The sequence below is a fragment of the Colletotrichum scovillei genome (assembly GCF_011075155.1).
Source record: "Colletotrichum scovillei strain TJNH1 chromosome Unknown Contig00011, whole genome shotgun sequence".
NCBI classification, from domain to species: domain Eukaryota; kingdom Fungi; phylum Ascomycota; class Sordariomycetes; order Glomerellales; family Glomerellaceae; genus Colletotrichum; species Colletotrichum scovillei.
This window is the reverse complement of record NW_023336269.1, coordinates 3,993,702-4,010,464: the sequence shown is the minus strand read 5'-3', so window position 1 is coordinate 4,010,464 and position 16,763 is coordinate 3,993,702. Positions and strand designations below refer to the sequence as shown.

Below are 16,763 nucleotides of genomic sequence, written 5' to 3'. Positions count from 1 at the left end.
TTGAGGCCTTTGATGAGTTCGTAGGCTGGTGAACGGCTTGACTTTACATGACCACTGAGAACGGTCCGACTTTGTACGTCGAGATGGTTGTACAGATCCAGAATTTCCGTAATGAGTTGCCTAGGGTCGGGCGCGAGGTTCCAGATGCGATGATCCGAGTCCTCGCTGGTGAGCAACTCCTGCAACAGCACGAAACCAAACTTGACATGCTGGAGAGCAGAGTGTCGGTTCCCCCGCAATGCTTCAAATGCGACGAAGAGTATAGACAAAAGTACCGCCTCTTGGATGCTGGCAGTCTGGAAGTCAGCCTGCCCTTGTAGACGAAGTGCCTGGCAGTAGTAGACAATAGCGTTCTGATAATGCGGGCTCTGCAGTAGGTTGGCAATGTTACCGAAATTTCTCGCCACGACATAAGAGGAGCCCTGCGAAGACAGTGCCCTGCTGATGGCCCCGATGCTCATAGCAGCTTGTCGCAGAGCCGAGTTTCGGCGGGTGAGCTGAGGCATGGTGGTTGTCCAGAGGTTGGTCCTCGAAAAGTGAGCGCCGCCGAGTGAGACGCGAACTAATTCGTTCCAGTCGTTGAAGTAAACGCTTTGCATATCGTCGGCAAAATCGAGGGTGTTCACATTGGGTTCCCGAATGCGCAGCCGGGGACTCGTCCGGCGACATGATGGTTCGGGGTTCAAGGGTTCCAGATCCCGCGGGACCTTTCCTCTTGTCTTTCTTGGCTTGATGGCATAGCCATCACAGACACCGCGGGTCTTGAGGCAATTCATGCAATGAGGCTTGCCCTCGTCACACTTAATGTGCCGTTTTCTAGAGGAGGAATTAGCACACAACACTGGCGGTCAAATTTTCCGTCTAACTTGACTTACTTGCCTATACAGAGTAAGCGGTGTCCAATTACCTATTCAGTTTCCTCGTAGTTGGGTGAAGACTCACAGGTGACACAACCTGTTCTCACTTTAGGTGTGCTGGTGCGCGTGTGGCGAGGACGGTGGACCATGGAGGATCTGCCGTTTTCGCTTTCTAGAGATCCCGCTTGGCTGGGAGGAGCCCCTGTCGGGGACAAGGAGTTTGACGCCGACGCCGTATCTGCAAGGAGAGTGGGATCCATTCTCGATTGTGGTGTGTGATTGTCTGAGGACAACTCAAATGAGAGACGGGAGAGCCAGAGGCTTTCGGCCGGCGGATGGGCTCCGTTCACCGTAGGTTCGGGGTCGGGCTCGACCCATGCAGCTGCACGACGCCGGTGAAAGGGGACTTGGCAAGGGGTCCGGAAAAGAGCAGTCAGAAGGGTCTTTTTTTGCCAGTCCTGCAGCTTAACCAGCTTTCGTCTGTAGTCGGTAGATAGAGCACTGAGGGGGTCCAGTCGCGATCTACCTGCAGAATAGTAGGCTATCCGTCTCGCTGGATTCTGTTATGAACGAGGTGTTGGGGTGGTTTCGACAGGATAAAGCGTAACGTGACGTCTTCAGTCTACTGAGGCTGGGCTGCAGCAACGTTTGTCATACAAGATGAACTCGTCAGCCCTCCTTGATCAGAGGCCACACTAAGGCTCATTTGAACAATGATCACGGGGCGAAAGTTGATCCTGGAATGTGCGATTAGACTGTCTTCGTGCATATGCAGAGTTGTGCAGGGCCACTTTTATTGTGTAGACCGGATAGTTGCAAGACTACTGTCAGTACCCCTGCCCTGTTGATCAGCACATCAGCCAGCCAGCATCAGTTTTGTCTGCGGCAGGCGTGCTGAGCCACATCTCGATCGGGCTTACGCCAGGTCATGCGTACTTTGGTACATCTATTGCAGTGGTCAAGGTTGGCGTTATCAGTGCGGGCAACCCACGTCTGCAGCCGTCGTAAACCCGCCAGGAAACGGCCGTCCTACCCAATCCGATTGCGTCTGCACAAGTTGGTCTGCTGCGTAGATCTACATTAGATTATAAATCCAGGATTCCCACCGTTAATCCCAGACGATGCTTCCTCTCCACGACACTTTTAATTCTCGCAAGACGAGAATCTCCCCATCCCGATTCAACGTTGTCATCCTCTGGCCCTAGGTAACAGGGCCCCTACACTCTGCAACAATGTGCGCCGCATCATCATCAGCCGCGGCGGCCGCGATCCAGCGGGAGACCATCTGGTTCCAGCCAGCCCAACCAATTGCCGCAATGGGCCCAGGATAACTCAAGCCTTCCCGGCGAGGTCGGTTTAATACATGATCTTCAGCATCAACACCAACAACAGTCACTTCAGTTGTCGGCCGCTGGCCTCCCGGGTACAGATTTTGGGCTTTTTGGCCCAGACTCTGTCCACATAGATTCTAGCCTTCCGTACTCTGAATCGCCACCTTGGGACACTTTGCCATGGACGTCTGCTGCGTATGCGACGCCTTCCATCAGTACCAGTCCCCTCGGCAACCCGATTGATCAGTGTAAGAAGACTCACAATATTTGCCTATCTCTACATCCGATGAGTCAACTTCCAGTGTACTGACTACATGTTTCAGCTTTCCCACTTGCCTTCATCGATACCTCACCCCCCGTATCTTTCGACACCTTCCCCGACACCTTCCTCCCCGTTCAGCTGGATGCCCTCTTCGAATCCAACTCTAGTTCCAACTCCAACTCCAACTCCAATAGCCCGAACCAGCCTCCGCCCCTGGACATGTCAGTGTATACTGCCACTTCAGGACTTCACCCTCACCGGTCCTTGTCAAATGACCATGCTCAGGGCCAAGACGTAGCCACTCCCCATACCGACAAGATCCTTCGTCGTCAGCGAAACACCATTGCTGCTCGCAAATACAGACAAAAGAAGGTTGATCGCATCGACGAACTTGAATCGTTGCTAAAGGAGATGACTCGGGAGAGGGACGATTTACGAATCCGCCTCGTTCGTCAGGAGGCTGAGACAGAAGCACTTAAGAGTGTCATGCGTAAGGAAACTAAGCCGTAATGCCTCACAGGGCTTCATCTTTGCTGCTGGGGTTCTAGCGGATTAAAGGGCGCGTGGCGTAGCTCGGATATTTTCGTGGAATAGTCGATGAATGAAACACTCGATCAGTTGCACTGTGTTCCATGAAGCTGCTTGAAATCGCGCACCGCCTATATAACACTTTGGCACCTACTGAGATGCAACCCAGGTTTTATCCGCGAACGATGGTGATGCAGGCGAGGTGCATTTCAGCTCGTTCTACATCCATCACCAATTACCAACGTTAGCACAGTTACAGTCAGCTTCATTTCGCTGCTCTTAGGTACGTGTGATGAAATGGTAGACAAATATTGTTGTGTTTATTCAAGTCTGCAACAAACGATGAATCTATAACGAATAGCTCAATACGGCTCCCCGTCGTATATACTCATATACCGCCCCCCTAGGCAAATGCAATAGCTTCTCTCTATGATTCACAAACACGAAATATATTACGGAGTAGTCGTTACTGACAATGGTAATTTACGGCCCTGAGGTTGAGGAGGGGTTTTCGAGGGGAGGGGTAGACCTGTGGTGCGCTCGGGTACGGGACCTCCATCCGCGACTCAGGTCAGCGCCAGTCATCCTTTGACGCAAGAACCCCTGTTAGCGCGGATGAATCATCGTGAGCCATGCTTGGCGTCTCATTTGGATCTGACCACCAACCGACCGATCAAAGCGAACCAGTGTGCCAATCTGTCAGTCTAGCATTGTGGCTGGTTACGGACGCAATGCAGACGGAAACTTTATCCACCGATTGTCCGCACTCAGGTCGCCAATTGAGAGACGGGGCGGCAGAGGACCCCGAGCTTTCATGTTATTGCATTTATGCCGTTAAGAGTTTTTACCGATGCGACTTCCACCCCGCTATTGCTGTTTAAGTAAGACCGCACAAGCTGCACAATTTCCATAACGCTCCACTTATTCCCGCCGGCAGCGAGCTGCTATACCATAGGTCGGTGTAATTCGGAAGGCATCAACCGCCATCTTGTCCGACCTAAATTGGTGCTCCAGCTGTTCGACGTCTTCATCCTGGGCGTCTAAAAAGCTGGATTTCGTCCTGTATCGAAACTGACCTTTACCCTTCAACGTCGCCCTTCTGCAAACATGCCATACCATGGCTCTCAGATCGTGGTTTTGACTCACGTTGATAGTCAGTTTTTGACCAGTCAGGCCGAAAGCTTTCTTTTCATCGGAGAATACCACACAGTGTGTTCAGCTGATCTTCACATCACGATATTGTACTTATAGCTCAGTAACCTTGTACGGAGTCAGACGACGCTTTCCAACAGGACTTGGGCGTAACTACCTCAAGTCACTGATACTAGTATCTATTCAGATCCCGGCCTCGCCAGCATAGACGCCTCCCAGTTTCGGCATGAACAAAGTGTTTTTTGAACGAAACTCCACACAGTCACGATCCTGTCAAATGGTTGCCAAGTAGATAACCCTAAAAAAGCTTAGAATTCACGAGTTTCTATAGCTGCAGGGGTTAAATACTTCCTCCAAAGCCATCGAAGGGGCAAGGTCGACCTATGTTTTCAAGACAAGCCGTGCAAAAAGTTTCTCTATATGAAATTTATCGTAAAAGAGTTCATATTAATACAAAGAATTATATCTCACGTTTTCATATAGCAAAAGAACGAATTGTAAGGTATTCTCATTATATTTCTTTTGTTTCTACGAAGCAATAAATGGAAAGAGGCATTGATCACTTCAGTAAACTCAGAGTGATGGAAGATTGTCTCCCTGTACGCTATGTTATGGATGCTTTAGCATGCCGGTGTCACCGGCGCCGAAGTAAAGTACGTCTTGTAGTAAACGTTGTTGCCAATGTGCTTGGCCACACTGGGAGGGGGGTTGAGCGGACCGCCCTGCTGGTCGGCATTGGGGAAGATGAGGCTAGGGCTATTGGGAGAGAGAACACTTGTTGGGCAGCCAAGAAGGGTGTTGCCAAAGTAGGGGTCAAGCTTGGAAATAGCCCAAGTAGTCGCTGCAGCCACCTCCTCCGTAGTCCCGGCGACGAAGAGTGGCACCAGTGAGTTGATACCCTGGTAGACGTCACACAGTAGAGTCGTGGCATTTAAATTGCCTGTTCCGAGCTGCGCAACAGCCGGAGTGACAGGGTTGCGGAGGTAAATGAGGAGACCCTCCAGCACGGTCTGAACTGCAGTGTACGGCGTTGCACGACGGTACCAATTGGCGGGCCATGTTTCGGGTACGTACTGGAATTCTCCTGTCGCAGGGTCGTACTTGGCCCCGATGATAGATGAGATGGACTCATAGTTGGCAACGCCTCCGAGTCCGTAGGTGCCGTTGCTGAAGAACTTGGAAGCCAGATGTTAGTAGCTACTAGAAATCAGAGAGAAGGAAGCAACTTACGTTGGGGTAGAAGGCAAATGCGCCAAGAGAGACGATCAAGGGGAAGGGGAAGTAGTAGAGGTAAGGATTGTTCTTCTGAGAAAACATGGATAGTTGTTGGTATTGTGTACCCATGTTCGTCAGATCAAACTGCTTCGTTCCGCTCTTTGCTACTATGTCAACATTCTGCTTGAACAAGCGCGATGAGAGATGGTGGGCATCGCCACATCCGTTGTAGAAGTCTTCTCGGTTAGGTGAGATGTCGGCCTAGGAGGAAGAGAGTTAGATAAATTTCACGAGACGTTATTCAACTCGTAGTCTCACCTCGACTGTTGAGTGCCTGTTCAAACCGCCAACATTCCCTGGGCCAGATCCCAAGTAGAAAGACTCAGTTACGATATCCCCGTCCGTGAGTACAGCAAAAACGCCGAGGATAGTTGACAGGTCAGGACCCATGTTAAACCCGCGAGCAGTGGCTTCAATTACTTGGCCCAGGTTGACGTGGCCATCACGAGGCAGGTAGCCGTGATTCGCAAGCAGATTCAAGCCCGGGCAGGGTCCTCTGCTATCATTGGGGCCAGGTGCGATGAAGTCGTAGCCTGGTTCCGGACGCTTGTTTGCGGGGTTCAATGCCCCTTGTGCCACAGCCCCAAGAAGTCCAGTAATGGTGTTGGTGAGTGAGCCAATGATTCCACCAAGAATCTGTGGCTCGGGATTGGCTTCAGGTTCTGCGTTGCGCTTGATCAAATCCTCGAGATCTTGCTTTGTTGCCAGAGACGGGAATGCAGCTGCTGAGGCGGCCAGCGAGGCTAGTAATGTACGTTGATACTTCATTGCAACTACGCAGTGAGGATTTGTATTTGTTAAATGAAGTGTAGAAAAGATAAGCCAAAGGCCAGCTAGCGAATATCTGGGTGATGATGAAGGCTTGAGATGAGGAGAAGACGTTAACTTTTATAAGCCCCCCATGTGAGTGACACAGTCCGTTCGACTGGATTCAACAGAGACAAATCTCAGAATGATGACATAGTTCTAAAACAAACATCCACAACGGTGCGTCGAGGCCCTCTTCCCAGGGAATCTTCAACGGTGGTAGCGACAAAGAAACGGCTATGCGGAAAGATTTGATCCCGAACGTAGTGTATCGGTCCGCGGGAATGGCGTCGTCAACGGCGCTGAAGTGTAGTCAGTAGACATTATAGTACATATTAAGCTTCCACTTTCCCCGGATATATAGGTACTCCGCAAGAACATTTCTGGGGATCCTAAGGGCATGACCAAAGGGCATGGCCGTGTACCAAAAACGCTTCTAAACTACCGATATGCTATTCGTGTCCGTCACGCACGCAGCATCCACGCAGTGGCTGCCCAATATTAGCATTCCTTCAATTAGTGATGTCTGAAAAGGAAGTAGTGCCCAGATCATCGCACGGGACGAAGCACTTCCGTCGGCAACGCTAATGGTATTGCGACCTTGTTATGGCGTCCGATTCCGCTATGATATACGTCTAAGTGCCCAATCACCTCTTCGGTAAATTAACAAGCTCGCTCACCGTCCACGAGAAGCATTGGTGGTTGCAAGCTTGCGGACGCCCGGCTGATTCGCGCTTGTCTTGATAGTTCGGTATCAACAGATCGTCATGGACTAGTCGATGCTAAACCTCGGCACAGTCCGTGGAACGAATATGCCTCAGACACTGGCATGCAACTTTGCAGATCCCTTATTAGCTTATGCATTAGCTCAAGTTCTCCCAATGCGCTCGTTGACCAATTCGTCGTGTCTGATTGGTGGATTGCGCGTGCCAGCGTTGATCCCCGGGAAAGATGTTGTTGGCAGAGTGACACCAAGCCATGTCTTTTTCAATAAAGCGTCTCATCCCTTTGAACAATGTCATCAAGTGGGACCGGGCTAGCGAGGGTCATCGGTTTGCTTCGCCCACACTTTCCTCCCATAGCTGGCTTTCCAAATCGAGATTCCCGCACACTTACTGCGTATAATGCCTGTTATTGAGGCTGCCACTACTTCTTGGCTAAGGGAGGCCACTTTGTGTCTGCGTGGCCAGGCTTGTAGCCTTTTGTCTCTCGTCTTCTCTCGGTATGGCCGTTTTAGTGCTAGACTCTTAATTGACACAAGTAAAGTAAGTCTTGAGTCAAGAAATAGAGCAGGGAAGAAAAACAAACAAAAGGAAGCTATATTGAGGCGTCTAGGCGTTTTGCAGAGGGGTCAATCGCAGGTACTAGCGCTGGTGCATAGGAAGAGGACACGAGACCATGAAGTTGAGGATCTCCCTAGATCGTATTCGGAAGACATCGAAAAGTTCCGTCGGTGTGCCCTGTTCAACTCTCCCTTTGACATGACCTGGGCCTTCGGTGCGCACGCAGTGCTATGACGCACATCAGCATGGTCGACCAGAGAAACAAGCTCAACTTAGTACACCACGGCCCACGCCTCCTGGCTATTGTCACTGCGCGGCAGCATCTGCGGGATATTGAACTACTGTTAAGCCTCTCAAGCGTTGCTTTGTGCAACATGACACATCACACGAATTATGGAATCTCTGAGATGGCTTGTCAGTGTTCCGAGACATGGTTCTCGGGTTTCCCCTTATTGTACACCACGCTCTTATCCGAACTGCCTACATCATCAAAACGTTGGTCAAATGATGACCACCAGTGACCCGACCTTTGAATGATCCGTTAACTAAGTAGCATGTTTCCATCTCCTTTGGTCGCTCATGACATCCTGGTCGGCATCTATCAAACGTGAGAGCCACCAATGATCCTCTTGTTCTTCCCAGAGAATACCAGAAACGGCTTATTTCAAAATAAGTGAATGCTGGTAGATCAACCTACTCGACGGCCCTATCCGCAACTCTCTGAACAAGAACGTGTGACTAGAATAAGATGCTAAGGCGACTTATACTGAGTGATGCGATTATTTTGCGTGTCAGATTCTGAGTACTTTCGCGAAACACTCATACGAGGAATGAGATACATTTCCAAGTCAAAGCGGGGTCTTGTCAGACATGACGTTCCCTCATGGGAAGGTTGCCTGTCATCTTCTGGGGGGCCTAAGGGCGTTCATCTACCTTGCTTCCCCCTCTTCGATCAAGTCTCGTTACGACATGGGATCATGCAAGACTTTGGACTTTGTTTGGCTCAATAGATTGCTCGTCCTGCATGGTTCCATTTCCTACGAGCCACATGGTCCAGAATCCAATTACACAAAAGTACATGTAAGCAATGCCCTGAACCCTGATATGAACGATTCATGCCACACATGGGTGGAATATGGCAGCACGAATGCCGCAGAGTCAATGGCGGCGTTACTATGTAAGCGTCATCCCACAGATAGACTGCTAGAACCTATCGTTATCGACAATTATTACGCACGTTTCATTTCACAAAAGAGTGCCCTTTTCCTCCCTTTGTGTGTCTACGTTTACCACCCTCGACAGCTTAAGTCGTGGTCTAACCCTTCAGTTCATTTGAGGATCTCACACCCACCACGACGTCCGCTTCACTCGTCAGCAGGTTGACATCTGAGACTCGCCAATCATCTCCACTTTCCCGAAACGCCCGTCCTTCCCACAGTTAAAGACAGAAACGAACCCATTGACGACAGCCTCAAAGGACATTTGCTTCGTGCAGTAAAGCGTTTCCCGCACGATCCAGGCTTGAAAACTTTGCGAGCGTAGTTTCTCAGGGGCCAGAGTTGTAAGCATCCTGTATTTTCTCTATCCGGCAGGTAGTCAGGCGACCATCCACAGATACCTACAATGATTAGGTATGTCCTTCAAATCCTTACATGTTCAGTATGAAATGGAAGCTTTAGTGCGGAGCGGAAACGACGTTTATCTCGCGTATAGCATACATTGAGCACCGACGGCGCAGCACGAAACATCATTGACGAGAACTTCTATGAAGCCTGCGAGTGAGAACGGGAAAGCTGCTCATCAGAGTTACCAATCATACACATACAAGGATACATATAAACATCTCGAGGGTCTCCATTTCCCATCAAAAGCAACCGTAAAAAGTCCCGGCAAAGTGAACACCATACCAAACACGGCATGAACGCCCTCATAAATCACCCCTCGCATACCTCACAAACAAAGATTCTACTCCTGCCCTCTTCCGGCGCAAAGTACAGCCTCACTCGTCCCCCGACGACAGCAACATCCATCGGGTTCTTCGTCATCAACACACTCTTTCTCCTAATGCTCCCTTCTACATGGGTTTCCTCCTCCATCCACGGCACAAGCCCTGTCCTCTCCATAAACGGCACCTCCCACAGAGGAACCATCCTCTCCACTTCGACAATCGCTAGCCCACCCACGTCTGTCCCTGGCGCCAGCGTCGCGATGCCAGAGCAAAGCATTAGATGCTTCCCATCAACGGTGCCGAGAGATTTGCAGTCTTGATAATCGATCCAGTGTGAAGGATTCACGATTGTAGACTGAGGTTCGTTGAATTCCCCATCATGATCCACTTCACTCCGTTTGTCAAGTCGAGCCTGGTCCCCTTTCCCGGTCCCACCGCCCGTTTCGCCCTTCCATATCATCTCGTTCTTGACTAGATCCCATCTCCTCGCAACTCTTCCACCCCACCCCAAGGTCGTCAGCGTCCCGTTGTGGACATCATGCACGATCCCACCCTGGTGATCCGCCACCTTGAAGGCCTTCTCCATCTCCATGCTGACCGGATCGACCCTCACCACTGTCGCCGTCGAATTTGGCCGGTACTGCGCGAGCGTAGCCCAGATATGTCGCCCGTCAAAATCTATCCCGCCGTTATGATACTATTTCCTTCGTCAGCTATCCGTCTGACTTCAAGGGGGGCTGCAAAGTGACACAATCCCCTTAAAACAAAGGTGACAATCAGGGTGAAAAAGGATGTTCGAGTCGAGATTTACCTCCAACTCCCCTTCCTCGGAAACAACCCAGTCCCCAAGACGTTTTCCGCGCCCATCAAACACTACGAAATGCGCAAAGCCTGCCCCGGCACTCCGATCCGTCCCATCAATCCATTTTCCGTCAGGATACTTCTCCGTTGGGATGGTATACTCCCCTGCCGAAACCCAAAACCTCTCCCCATCACCATTCCCCTCCTCATCTACCTCCACTGGGCCCCGTGCTCTGTCATTCCTCCCTACATCACCACCCGCAAGCCTCACCATTCCCTCCGGTTCCCATAGCTCCCCTTCAAGCTCAATAACCTTGACAAGATCCAGTCTCGCACCCTCGCCACCGCTCATACTCGACCGAGACAACCCCGTCAACTGCTTCACAATCTCCGCGCCGTCCCGCGCGGCCCCAGACTCAGGAAGCGGCACGGGGGCCAGTGGGACATTGGGCGTCGGCCTCGTGACATTCATCCACTTCAGTGTTCCTTCTACGACGCTGCTGGTGGCCAGAAACGACAAAAGGGAAGAGTGCGGCGCCCGGACTCTCATCACAGTTGTTTCGTGGACGCGGTCTCTACGTAAGGGCGCGAGGCTCAAGGGGATGTGAAAATCGCACAATCTGCTACAGATTTTTGAGGAGAATGTGATTACGGAAGGGGCAACTTGCGATGAAATGACGGAAATTTGAAAAGGTTGATTGCTGTGGATGAAGCAACGTGAGGCGATCTCTAGCCGAGCCGGAGACGTCGGGAAAATCATGTCGATCAGGTCCCGCCCCGCACATCCCCGCCCCCGCCCGTGTTGTCCTGATTCACCCGTTCCAGACGCATTAGAGGTACGTAGGTCAAGAGCCCAACCACTGCATCGGATGACGTTACACAGATCACGGTACCGCATCTGGGCTTTCTTACATTCGATACAAACTGCTCAAGCGTCGAACTCCTATGTTGGTTTGATGCGCTTGCCAATTGAGAAGGAAATCCCGACATGAGAACACAAGCCGACAGGGCACACGGAGTATTTCAACTAATCTATTCCTCCTGATCGATCAAATACTAAATACAATGTGGAATCACCCATTCAAACTGTCACCGACGTGATATACGGTATAAAACATCATACAATGATGCCGGCAGCTTCCAAGCCGGGCATGCTTCAGTCCCCAAAACTCCAGACTACTCCGTCATGTACAGTGCTGCGCATCGCTAAGTAGCAGGCACAGGGCTTGACTATCATCCTTCATCCATCCATACATCAAGTCTCATAGCAGTCATCTGGCATCAATGTGTCAGACCGTCGTGCCGCCGCAGTCCGGTATAACGACGCCAGACTTGACCTTGCGGTTGACGTCCATCAGGCCCCATTGATCCTCCCAGTTCTTGTCTTTTTCGTTGTACATTATCTTCCATGGCTCATCAAAGGCCGAGAACCAAAAATAGTTGGTACCATTAGTCAAAGCGGGACAAACCCACTTGTCCAACAGCTCGTTCAGCTCGTCGATACCGGCAACCGAGGCATTGGGGCAGCCGGTAGCAGTGCCATCACCGCAGCTCGTGCCACCTTTGGTCGGCCAGCCAATCTCGGCAATCACGTTCTTCTTCTTGTCCGACTTGAAGAAGCTACTGGCTTGGTTTTCCCAGAATGCGTAAGTCCACATCGCTGCGTCCTTGGCGTTGGTCCCAGAGAAGAACGGGTGGATGTTGGCCATGATGTAGTCACTCTTTGACGCCAAAGATGCCGTCCAGTCGTCGCCCAAGTCCGAAGTTGCCACAGGCAGGCTCAGCCCCTTGCTGGTCAAGTTGGTTCGTACCTCTTGGAGTAGAGACCCCAGTTCCGACTCGGTCATTTGCTTCCGGAACAAAATCTCGTTGGCGACGATGAGACCCTCAAAATGCTTGTCTCCGTACTGATCCAGGATATCCCACATCTGGGAGAGTTGCCTCGCGTTGGTCGTCTTGTTGCCATCCTGCCACACACCCAACCAGATCTTCACTGTGCCTTCCAGTTTGAGTTGCTGAATTGAGTGAATAAGCATCTGCGTCTGGTTGCAGTCTGTGCCGTACAAGCGGACAGTGTTGGTCAGTTGACTGAGAACAGCAAGATCACGGGTGATGTTGTTTTGTGAAGGAGGATTGTGATAACAATCGGGGTACTGGGAATTGAGAGGCGTATAGTCCATTCCGGGAAACACTTTATGCAGTTCCTTGTTGTTCATCAATGCTTTGATCTCGGCGCTGTCGGCGTTGAGGTCGCCATTGGAATTCTTGTCGTCGTCTGCTGATTGTCCATTTCCTGAGCTGCTGCCGTCGCGGCTGTTTCTAGAAAGAAGTCCACCTGCTATTCCACCGGCGATGGCACCGGCAATGAGGAGAATAACTCCTAAAATGATGCAACATTTCCACTTTCTGCGTCCCTTGTTTTGCTGCGCCATCCACTCCGATTTCTTCTCTGGTGAGCTGAGGTCAATGGCGCTGCCATTTTGGTACTCGGCCATTCCCTTGGGGTCGTAGTAGCCACTGATATTTCTGTTCGCCATCAATCCTGCCGCGGCACCTCCTGCAGCAGCCGCACTGGCCGCACCGGCTGCGCCAGCTGCTTTTGTCTTGCCTGTCCGATCGCTGTTGGAAAGACTAAGCATCGAGTTACGTCCACTTTTGGGCTTGCCATAGTCCAGACCATCATCACCATCGTCCGCAATAGAGCTAGGGTCCACCACGCCAAGGTTCTGAGGGTGTCTTTGGTAGTAGGGGTTTTCGCTGTAATAGTCGTTGTAGCCGTATGGGCTGGAAGATGGGGATAGCCTGGCAGGGGAAGCGCCAGCTCCGCCAAGAGCCGTCAGGCTGGAGTGGGAGTCTCGGTCCGGAAGACTGCCCTGGTAGCTACCTTGGTAAGGACGCGAGACGGCATTGCTCATCTCGTATACTTCGCCTCCCGGTTGACTGTAAGCTTGCGGTGGTGCGCTGGGCTGCTGAGACTGTCCTCGCGGGATCTGGCCAGCACTTCTCATGGCACCAATCCCGCTCTCCCTGGCGTTACGTTCGGCGACGGTGTAAGCAATACCAGCCATACCTCCTGATGCCGTATCGCTAAAGTTGTCCGCCCCAGGTGTGATATTCGGATTGAGATTGCTTTGTTGTGGGGCCGCATAACGATCGGGGCCCCAGTCGCGGTGCACCGGAACTTGAGGAGAGTTGTCGATGGGGGATACAGCTTGATGGGCTCCGTACGCTGTAGCGGCACCACCCACGGCACCGACGGCAGCCGGTGGTGGTCCCTGGCGATCGTTCCTCCGCTCAGCTCTCATGCGCCCCAGGTTCGGATCATGATTGGGGTCGGAGTACTCATAATCGTGATGGTAGTCATGAGGCGCACCATGGTGGTACTGGTTATCTTGATAGTACTCTGGGGGATTGGGAGTATGAGACCGATAAGCGTGATCTAGAGGCTCTCGCTCGGCATCGCGGCCGTCTTCAAAGTCGTATCGCGGCATGGTTCGGGCAGGATATAGATTTTCGAGGAAACGTCTCGCAACCCTCGTGGGTTGAATGGTTGACTGACCAACAGCCAAGAAGCCCTGCTCGATTGTGGTTGATGAGGGAAGCGGAGAAATCGAGGGACGCTGGGTAGACGGGAGTCGACCTGGGACGATGGCCGGCTAATGCGTGCGGTGATTGCAGGAATGCGGGTGCAATTTCAAAATGTCTTGGAACTTCGACTGTGTAATTGTGAGCGCGGTTCTCGCTGCAATGGGCATGTCTAAGTATCCCGCTCAATCATTCCAGCATAGCGATTGTAGAGATGAGATCGGGAAGATACCACACCGAATTGAAGAGATGCATGGAGAACAGACGGTGCAGATGGGAAGCAAAGAAAGAATCACTGACCTCCGTGCACCAGGTCGCCCAGTGACTCGGGGTGAGAAATCGGCAGGCGGACGACGCAAGCTAGTCGCCTCCGCCTAGTAAAAGTAGTGTCGCGGCGAGTTTGGCGATGTTTGAGCGTAACAGAGGGAGTTTCGTGGGACAGTCGCAGGCACGTGTGTCACGTTTGCTTGCTTGAACGGGTGAGCAGCGGGAAGCCGGGGAATCACCGGTATGACGATGTCGAGGCGAGGAATCATGCGTTTTTTGAAGTGTTTGTCTTGAAAACCTGTGTGCGATTAAGCATAGGGGAATCGCAAAGTGTCAAATTGGGCTTCGCTCAGCCAGGAACGGTCAGGGGAGAGAAAAGGTAGAAGTTGAGGTGAGGGAGGTGTGGTGCGGTGCCTGGTCAGCGAGAATGGTGAGCAAGCCACCAGAAGCGTTTAGGCGCGGAAAATCTGGCTGGGCATTTGGGTGTTTCGCCCGCAGCAGCGCCAGGTCAGAAGTTCGTATTTTGGTACACCCGTGCGGCTCCCTTGTCTGGCGTTGCGCTTGCTCGTATTGGCTTGCGACCAGTCGTTACTGACTTTTGTCGAGGAGCTCGAGTACCACTGTACCAGAAACTGCCCCGCGGGGTGCGCAGGAAGCGGGAGCCGGAGGAGTCGTTGCTTGGAATGGTTCTCGTCAGAGATGCTGAAGACAAGGCTGGGAAGAAATGTCATCGGCGACGGGCATGGGGCGTTCGAGAGAGAAGAAGGAAGGCTGGAAGGGTACAGATACAGCGGGGTGGGTAGCACGACGAACGGTGGCTTCCATGGGTGTGGTCGTCTGGTCGTGGATCTTGGCTTTTCAATCTTGGCCCAGGTGAGACCGCGAAACCTGCGAAAAGAGGCAAAATGGGCGTGGGCACACGCGAGTGAGGCGAATTGGGGCAGCTATCAGGTTCCAACAGGATGGGATGGCAGGAACGGGGCAGGCACAGCTGAAGCAAAGGCACCTTCTTCCTCAGCCATGTTCTTCCCGTGTGCCGGATAACCTCATCTTTCTTGCGGACGCGGGAGGAAGCAACCACTGCCAATTGCTGATGTCCTTCCTTGGCAAGTTACATAGCTAAGTACCTTGCGGACACTCCGTACTTTCTGAGTCTCGTCAACAACGGCCATGGAGCCTCCATGACAACGGCCCAGCCTTGTATCTCCATGCTAGAATCTGGGGAGAAGGTACCCAGTGCTGACAAGACTTCTCCCTGGCCCATCTGTTCCTAACCTGCCGAGTGCCGTCATCCAGGACAGGGGGGCACCTTGGGATGATGGGATCAGACCAAAAGAGTGGAGAGAATACTGCTGGCATTGCATTTTATGTACGGAGTACGGATACAAACCTGAACCTGGGCAAGACCAGACCCGCCTGGTATCCGTTTAGGTAGTTTTCTCGGAGTGAAAAACTATGGAGTACCCACGTAGGGGAAATGGAGAAGGGAGGCACATACCACACCACACACTGAGAGGTGCAAAAGGCCCACCTCAAAGGTAAGAAAAAAGCAAGGTAGCCCAAGCCAAGCAGGTTTATTTTGAGCCCCTGGTCGAGGCAACATGGGAAAGAGCGGCACTTTCCATGCAGCCACCGATCGGCATGTGTCATGCTCCGACCGTAAGCTCATGAGATACAAACATCACTTTCTGTTTTGGACTTCACCTAGGTAATCTTGGTTGCCTTGCTACCGTACGGTACTCGGACCTGAGCGATTATCCATGCCTTCTGCCAATAACGGGGGAGACCGTTGAAGACAGCGGAGGCGGAGGGAGATACCAAAGAGCCCGGAGTACCTATCTCAGTCAGGTGCAGTTGAGGAAGCGGCTGTGCAGAGACAGCAGATGACTAAATCCCCGAAAAGCAGCCGGTGCTTTACCTGGGGCACCTACCCACGAAGTACCACGTAAGGCAGGTCTGCGCCTACTTTAGTAAAAGGCACTCACAGTCATCCTAGGTATATTACCCTAGGTGCCTCATCACTCGCTCGCGCCTACACTTCACCCTTACACAAAGTACGTACCTTTACCTTAGTAACCTTGCGGGACATGCTCAGGAGGGCTTCACTCTTGGGACAACAGTTTGCGACTACAATCTAGACAAGACCAACGATAAATCGTTGACTGCAAACTGAGTGTGCCTACACAGTAGGTACCGGCGAGTCTGAATGTTTCTTTAGTGGGCCGAAGCCCTGGCTGTTGTCGACCCGGTCTCATTGGCCGACCGTGGTTGGCTGAGCGACCATTGTTGCCCACCCTGTCATTTTAAGTGTAACTGCGCCCCTCTCTATAAGCCAGCCCACCCACCCCTCTCCTCCTCACGAAAACCCGTGACCCCTTCCCTCCCACTAGCCCCCCGCCCTCAATGATCCATCTCTTCGATTTGTCGCTCCTCTCGTCCAGCCTCTTCGTCTCGCTTGCTCAGTACGAACATGGTCCCGCCGGTACTCTGTATCCGTGACGGCATTTGCGAACAGCAAAAGAACCGACTTCGTCATCAATACAGGTCCTCATCGGCAACGCTCCAACCACTAGGTCGTTAACAGTTACCGAGTCAAGGCTGCGATAGAAATCTATTTTTCTAGCGAAAGTATCGTCAGTAGAGGACCCGAATGGCACAGTGAGTTCA

General features: G+C 52.0%; 4 protein-coding genes across 4 annotated transcripts; 1 reads left to right on the top strand and 3 right to left on the bottom strand.

Moving 5' to 3' along the window:
• Positions 1–2,089: 2,089 nt before the first annotated feature.
• Positions 2,090–2,960, top strand: HER10_EVM0008527 (bZIP transcription factor; the record flags this gene model as incomplete). The annotated part of the gene is made up of 3 exons (XM_035478045.1): positions 2,090–2,122; positions 2,184–2,436; positions 2,512–2,960. 3 exons carry the CDS (start codon positions 2,090–2,092, stop codon positions 2,958–2,960), a joined length of 735 nt encoding a protein of 244 aa, XP_035327062.1.
• Positions 2,961–4,750: 1,790 nt separating this feature from the next.
• On the bottom strand, positions 4,751–6,173 carry HER10_EVM0001341 (uncharacterized protein; the record flags this gene model as incomplete). The annotated part of the gene is made up of 3 exons (XM_035471092.1): positions 4,751–5,305; positions 5,361–5,606; positions 5,664–6,173. 3 exons carry the CDS (start codon positions 6,171–6,173, stop codon positions 4,751–4,753), a joined length of 1,311 nt encoding a protein of 436 aa, XP_035326536.1.
• Positions 6,174–9,290: 3,117 nt separating this feature from the next.
• HER10_EVM0013079 (uncharacterized protein) lies at positions 9,291–10,948 on the bottom strand. The gene is made up of 2 exons (XM_035482449.1): positions 10,255–10,948; positions 9,291–10,140 (listed from the first exon to the last, which is right to left on the bottom strand). The coding sequence occupies exons 1-2, from the start codon at positions 10,792–10,794 to the stop codon at positions 9,430–9,432; spliced, it is 1,251 nt and encodes a 416-aa protein (XP_035327447.1). The 5' UTR covers positions 10,795–10,948; the 3' UTR covers positions 9,291–9,429.
• Positions 10,949–11,280: 332 nt separating this feature from the next.
• Positions 11,281–14,852, bottom strand: HER10_EVM0005729 (endo-beta-1,3-glucanase). Its single transcript, XM_035475334.1, has one exon. It carries the CDS (start codon positions 13,733–13,735, stop codon positions 11,534–11,536), a length of 2,202 nt encoding a protein of 733 aa, XP_035326871.1. The 5' UTR covers positions 13,736–14,852; the 3' UTR covers positions 11,281–11,533.
• Between the last annotated feature and the right edge of the window lie 1,911 nt (positions 14,853–16,763).

Bases quoted from the DNA above. Each gene is read 5' to 3' on its own strand.
- HER10_EVM0005729 (XM_035475334.1), bottom strand. From the start codon at position 13,735: ATGCCGCGATACGACTTTGAAGACGGCCGCGATGCCGAGCGAGAGCCT.
- HER10_EVM0013079 (XM_035482449.1), bottom strand. From the start codon at position 10,794: ATGAGAGTCCGGGCGCCGCACTCTTCCCTTTTGTCGTTTCTGGCCACC. The intron at 10,141-10,254 runs GTAAATCTCGAC...CGAAGGAAATAG, and splicing joins CCGAGGAAGGGGAGTTGGAG to TATCATAACGGCGGGATAGA.